Raw genomic sequence first — 7,224 nt, forward strand, 5'->3', positions numbered from 1 at the left:
CCCCATTTGACGCTCAACATGGTTCTTCTGCTTCACTATTTGGACAACAAACCCCATTAAGGCGATGTAAATCCCCCCTCATGTCCATATTTAGCCTTTAAAACAAAGAACCACATGAGGCCATGTGGGTCCAATGACATTCCTGAGGCTCATAAAAAAATGAAAACTTAGGATTTGCAAACTTGTTTTATCATTAGGTTTCTGTTTTCGCATTACAAGTGGAGTTTTGAATGAGGTGTTTTATATATTGATGAACTACGCTAAAGGCCATCATTAAAAAGTCAGAAAAACGTCAGTGGAGAGGTTGCGAGGGCATTGACGTGTAGTCTAAAATGCCTGCAAATATCGTAATATTCTTCTTATTCCCTTTTCATCTTCATGTTCTTTCCCTTCCCCCAGGTTGGTGTTCTGGCTGAAAAGGCCGAGCCGCTGTCGTCAAGCAAGCTGGTCCCGTTGCCATGCACGCGGGGCTTCACTCAGGAGGAATACTTCATCCGCACGGAGCAGGAGCTGGCCAAGGGACAGGCCGTCTTCAACGGTCAGCGCAAACACAAACACACTCACACACACACACACACACACACACACACACACACACACACACACACACAGTAATAATCCCCTGCTGTTGGGAGGGAGTGGATATTTGAACCGTAATGGAGCTTTGTTGGGACTGAGTGTGAGCCCACTGTCCTTCTGTCTAGTCTGTGTTGGTCTGATCCTTCCAGTTTAAAACTGACACAATAGAAACATCTTTTTTTCTGATTGTTTTGTAAAAGCATTGCTGAACCTTTCCGTCTTCTTCTCAACTTTCCACGAGACTTGTATAATATCTGTACTCTTAATATTACGGTGAATATAGTAAATGCTGGTGTAAGACTAACATCATGCCATAGTCCATTCATAAGAAACTAAGCTGGCATCATTATATTATGCAGCCTTTAATTTGACGAGCTGAACATTTACCCTACTTATTTACAGCCACTGCTCTGTAGTTCCAGCGTGGGAAAAAGTGTATAAGTGCAACAGACCATGCATTATATTACGGGGGGGGTGCCCGGGGATGACTGAGGAAACATAGGGGTGGGAATCACCAGTCCCCTACCGATACGATATCATCACAATGCTTTTGCCACAATACGATATTATTGCGATTTTAATCATACTGCAATATTCTGCGATATATTGCAATTTCTAACCTTTTTTCCACTTTCTAAGTCTTCCCCAGTTTCAAAAGTCCCCAAAAGTCCCCAAAAGGAAACTTTTTCAACATGTGTTTTATCTACAATTATACATTTCTCAGTTTGATCATCTCACTTCAGTTGTATTGCTGCAAAATGGGACAAACTGACCAACACGTAATAAATAATAAAAGATCAATACTTGGTGCCTGTGTATCGATACAGTATTGCCACGGAAAATATCGTGATACTATGCTGTATCAGCCGCTTGTACCCTGGATATCATTCTTTCGGTAATGACCCAGCCTTCATGATCATAGGTGAGGGTAGGAACAAACACTGACCAGTAGATCGAGAGCTTTGCCAGGATACCAGGGTACAAGCGGCCAAAATGGGTTTCCTCAGGAGGGGGGGCTAGCGTCTCCCTTAGAGATAGGGTGAGTCATCCGAGAGGAGCTCGGAGTAGAGTCACTGCTCCTTCGCGTTGAAAGGAGCCAGTTGAGGTGGTCCGGGCATCTGGTGAGGATGCCTCCTGGGCGCCTGGTCCAGGCACGTCCAGCTGGGAGGAGGCCTCAGGGAAGACCCAGGACTAGGTGGAGAGATTATATCTCCAACCTGGCCTGGGAACGCCTCAGGATCCCCCAGTTGGAGCTGGTTGATGTGGCTAGGAAAAGGGAAGTTTCGGGGTCCCCTGCTGGAGCTGCTGCCCCCGCAACCCGATACCGATAAGTGGATGAAGATGGATGGATGGATGAATGGATATGCTGCATTGATTTTTTTCTTCCACCCTTAGAACGAGAGGGAACTGGACAGCTCTGCACATATAATCTGAGTGTGTGGAAGCTTAATAGAGGGAAACATCTTCTATAAATTTGAGGCTGTTTCGCTGTAACATCTTATTGTCACCTGTTAGCTTAGCGCTCACGTGAAGCAGCATGGACAAACAGAGCCACCTTCAACATTGGAATCAGGTCCGCTCGATGTGAGGACAATACGCAATAATGTTGAATATTGCGATGAGTATATTACTTGCAAGAATGCAAAAAACAGGAACTACACAAGGCTACTTACTATCACCAACTCAAATGTATCAACCACTCAGCTCTTTGTGCCTGGAATAAGTTGGTAGGTTCCTCTTTCATGAGACACTAAAGTAGATTTTGATCTCCATAAGGTTAGCCATATGATTGCAGGCCTTTAATAAGACAAATAGGTCAAACTGAACTCCGCAGTGAAAAGTGGCCGTGGGAACCAGTAGCAATCAGCAGGATATTTCTCACTGCTGTGTGTAGCAGAGTGATCAGCATCATTGACTGGGCCCTGGGGAGTCAGCAGCAGGCCGATCAATCAACAGTGTCCATGTGTAGACCAGATGCTGCTCTCTGATTGGTGACCAGTGATGGGAATAACTGCGTTATAAATAACAGTGTTACTTTTTCCGGTAACGAGTAGTCTAATTGGTTACGCTTCCCGTCTTAATGACACCGTTACCTCCAAAAAATGCGGCACGTTACAATAACTGACGCTGTTATATCAGACCAACTAGATCTCTTAGCCGAGAGGCAAAGAAGTTGAGTCAAATTTCATGGTAAGCCAATCAGAGGTCGAGTTGGGCGGCTTGGCGCAGTGCCATGGCAACCATAAACAATGTTGGCTCTAGCTGTTTGCTGCTTCCAGTTTGGTGCTTGAGGGAGTGCACCCATTGGTTGTTGTCAATGATCACATGATGTGATGTCACCACCAAGACTTCGAACCACGGGGGTAAGCGAATATCCGGAAAGCGTACCTCCTATGGGGAGATTCTTGGGCTAACCCCCAATTTCCACCAGATGCTTAACGGCTGCTTTGTCTACCGTTAACACCCACGAGTTTGTCTCGAGGACTTACAAGATTGCAAATCCATGTAGAATACAACCACAAAACCACCAACAGTTTGTTTCCATCTAGAGGAATAGAGGGGAAACAACTCTGTGCTGTGTTTTTAAGGTGTAGTGCAAGGAAATATGATGTGCCATGGCACGGTGTATTTTATTTTGAAAATTAACCGGATGTTTTATTTAGTTTCTGTGCTTAACTTCCTGTCCCGCACTATCTGCCATGTGCCGAATTGTTGCAAAGCTCTCCAGCATCTGGCAAAAATAGAAGTTCTGTAGGTGCTCAGCAGACAGTGGAAATACACTTTACTCCGCAGCCGTTACGCATCCGGTGGAAATTGGGTGTAACAAGCCATCACCTGCCGTTAGCATCCCATTGACTGCCATTCATTTTGGCGTCACTTTAACAGCAAATAAATTTACATCTGAGTTGTTTAAAGACTATTTTTGTCCATTGTTTATTTCTTAAGAAACAAGACAATTTATAAAAGGCTCCATTACCTTGTACCTCATGTTATGGCTCCGTAGTGGATGTTTTTGTAAAAATAGTCTAAACGATTGTGTCATAACCAGGTGACTTTCTGTCGCACAGTAGAGAAATTACCGTATTGTCATGAAAAGTTTGCAGGGAGTTTCGAGTTAAACTAGCTGTTTAGATTTAATTACTAATGTTAACTAGCATTTTAGTTATCAGTAACTAGCCTGTGCCTATGTTATCTCCTAACATACCTACCTTCTCCGTCTCTGCTGATTTGGATCGATTGAGATTTCTCTTGGCACAGCTACTAGAAGACTTACAACTTTTAGACAGGTTAGACAGCTATCACAGGACAAGGGCTTCTAATTGACTTCACCGGTCAATGTTGCAGTACTGGTGTGAGATCTCTTCATTAAAAAACATCAAAAGTCAAAGTCTTTTTGAATTCTCCATTGTATGTAATTTCACAGTCTTAAGAAACCTTCCAGAGCTCCTTTTAACAGGGGTTTAGTAGGAGATAAACTCACTGAAATGGTCTTAGACATGTTTAAAATTGTGTTCTACAGAGCTGAGTCCAACTCAAAGATGTTCCCCGCTGGCTCACGTCTCCGTGTGTGTGCGTGCACTGCTAGAGATGGGCTTTTGGACTGGAAGGTCTCCAGTTTGAACCCCTGGCCTGTACAAACATCTACTGCTGAGATGCTCTGCTGGGTAACAGAAGAAGCCTGTGATTGTAGAGGGCAGCTCCCAGTGTGAACTGTAATCTGAAGCAGGGTTTGGCTGTCTGGAGAAATAAAGGTCAGATAGGGACTATCCACAGCTGGAATGAAATCTTTTTTTGCTGTGTTTTGGGGATTTGATTTTGAAGAAACGTATGGATTATAGATGATAATGTTTTTTTTTTTTGTTAGCTGATCATTAACCGGAAACCGAGAAGCGGTTAACGGAGTTGCGGTGCATCTGTCCAGGAGCAACAACTTGGTGTAAAAATATACACGCAGAACTTTATAAGTGGCGTGTTATCTGTATGCATTTTGAGCTGTCCACTTGTATGAACGTCTACGCTGTATACAGTGGATGTAACCATACACGTGTAATTTTATTGCCATTTGGCGTGTTATCTTATCGTCATTTGGCATGTTATCTTATTGGCATTTGCCTTGTTATCTTATCGCTACTTGGCTTGTCATTTTATCGCCATGTGGTGTGTTATCTTATTGCCACTTGGCGTGTTATCGGCACTTGGCGTGTTGTCTAATCGGCGCTTGGCGTGTTAATGCCACTTGGCGTGTTATCGGCACTTGCCGTGTATATCGGCACTTGGCGTGTTAATGCAACTTGGTGTGTTATCGGCTCTTGCCATGTTATCTTATTGCCACTTGCCGTGTTATCGCCCCTTGCCGTGTTATCGAGAAGAAAGTGACGGTTAATTTAGGACATGTGACACATGGTTGGATTTATGAAAAGAAGAACGGGGTTGGCTTTAGTAAAAAACAAATAAAAATACAACGTTTAGGTTTAGGAAACGCAACACGTGGGACACGATCCCCGGTCTCCTGGGTGAAAGTCCTGTTTTTTACCCATCCACCCCCCCGACCAATCTCCCTACCAGGATTTTCGCCCTCTCATACTAATCGCTACGGTGTAATTTCATACAAGGTAATGTAAGTCAATGGAGACCATAGGGCTGATAAACTCTCCAAAAAGCGAGTTTGCGTTTTGATAACACGCAAATAATGACATACGAATTGGCGTCTTATACATACGCCATCTCATGAGATCAGTCTGCCCGGAAGCTGTTGCTGTTGCCGTGGACACATGCAGCCACATCCCCAAACCTCCTGTTTCTGTAACAGGATGTGAGGGACTCATTTAGCCAGGGTCTGCTGGGTTACAGTCTGATGGCTCTTGGCGCTGTTAATTATTTAATTGGAGCAGAGGAAGACTGAATTATTAATGAGAGGATAGAGGGGAGATACATAATTATAGATAGACAGATAGACAGAGAGACAGAGTGTCTGGGGGATGGGTTGGAAAGGAAAGGAGGTCAGAGGTGGAGATCAGCTGACAGTCTTAGGAAACAGGATGTAGCATGAGAGTAGATATTTGACACAGTCCATCGTTTTCAATACTGTCTTCCAGCTTTTTGGAGGGTTTTGTAAGAGTTCATCCACACTCCAAAGTCCTCTCTTAGTCTGATAAGGTAAACTTGATTGACAACAATGTTTTAACCCTCATGTCGTCCTCGGGTCAAATTGGCCTGTTTTCCTATATCAGTGTTCTTTTTAATTACCCAAAATAACATGATTGATTACACACCACGCACTTTGGCAAGTACGAATCTCTACTTTCATTTGTATAGCATTAGAAACAAATTGAAGTGGTTTTGAAATAGTATTGAGTAAAATTTGACATATTCCAGTCTGTGATTATCCATCAGCATCCATTCCTTTGATTTATGTCTAAATAATTCCTAATTTCTGCTTTTCTAACTCAGACATTAGGTATAATTTCCTATAAATGAGGCCAATTGACCATCAATTCTAAAAATAACTGCAAAACCAAAGTAACAAGTTAGTTACTTAATGTTGAAAACGTCCCAAAAAGGAACAAACATTGGAAAAAGGGGTCATAAGTGTTGAAGAATGGGACGAAAACATAAGAAAAAGTTAAAAACATTGATAAAAAGTGTCAACAAAACTGTTGATTTTCAACGTTGCCTGGAAGACAACACAAGGGTTAAGGCCAATGTATGCTTCTGTGTTAAACCAACGCCAAGGGTACGTACTTAGGTACGACCTGCACTTCTCAAAAAGTTTAAGTACAGATCTCCTTCAAGGAGAAGTATAAAGTCCCTCTAGTGGACAGCATGGCATTGAATTGGCAATGCATCACCATGCGTAGTGTAGTAAATATCAATAACAGGCAGAAAAAAAAATAAAAATGAAAAATGAAATTCAAATGGCATTATAGAGGAAGACTAACAACTCTATTGAACTGAAATTATTCAACACTTACTGGAAACTGCCTCTGGTTCCGTGGAAAGGAACAAAAATACATAGAGGAATGGAAAGTTGATTCAGCTGCTTCCAGTAACTTGACAGTCCCTGTGTGTGTGTGCGTGTGTGTGTGTGTGTCTGTCTGTGTGTGTGTGTGTGTTTGCTCGTAGGGCTGGGCAATACAATATGTTTGACCAAATACCTCAGTATCGACACCGCAACAATATTGTAGTGTTGACCATGCAGTGCATTCACAAAGTATTTCCACAAAGAGATCTTTGATAAATAATCATCAGTGATTTGGATATAATGACAAAAGGCAAATAATAGAACAGCTACACAGTCTGGTAAGTTCAGAAAATAACATCACTTTACTGTAATGCAGCCTTTAAAACCAGGAAAAGACAACACTTATGCCATATTACGATATTACAATATCCAAAATCTAAGACCATATTTAGTCTTATATAACGATATCGATGTCATATTAAAATATTGCCCAGTTTTATGTGTGCTTGCCCATGTCTGCGTGCATGTGCGTGTGTGTGCGTGTGTGGGTGTGTGTGTAATGATATAGAGAAATGTGAGTAATAGTGGGGGTTTGGTTTTAGTGTGCTTTTATAGCCATGACGGAGGTGTTTGTGTGGGTCATCTTCCTGTTTGTCATCTTTGGGTATATGTGTGTGTGTGTG

The 7,224-nt window shown here is 42.5% G+C and overlaps 1 protein-coding gene and 1 long non-coding RNA gene across 2 annotated transcripts in view; one reads left to right on the forward strand and one right to left on the reverse strand.

Moving 5' to 3' along the window:
* The window catches only part of LOC117949958 (cadherin-2-like), a 77,201-nt gene that overhangs the window by 5,028 nt on the left and 64,949 nt on the right, over nucleotides 1–7,224 (forward strand). Inside the window, exon 2 of the mRNA XM_034880571.1 lies at nucleotides 400–538. Coding sequence (XP_034736462.1) covers nucleotides 400–538 — 139 coding nt within the window. The remainder of the gene's footprint in view (nucleotides 1–399; nucleotides 539–7,224) is intronic.
* The window catches only part of LOC117950006, a 6,721-nt gene continuing 2,497 nt past the window's right edge, over nucleotides 3,001–7,224 (reverse strand). The window contains exon 3 of the long non-coding RNA XR_004657786.1: nucleotides 3,001–3,013. This is a non-coding gene — a long non-coding RNA (uncharacterized LOC117950006). The remainder of the gene's footprint in view (nucleotides 3,014–7,224) is intronic.

This window comes from Etheostoma cragini, chromosome 9 (assembly GCF_013103735.1).
Source record: "Etheostoma cragini isolate CJK2018 chromosome 9, CSU_Ecrag_1.0, whole genome shotgun sequence".
Lineage (NCBI taxonomy): Eukaryota > Metazoa > Chordata > Actinopteri > Perciformes > Percidae > Etheostoma > Etheostoma cragini.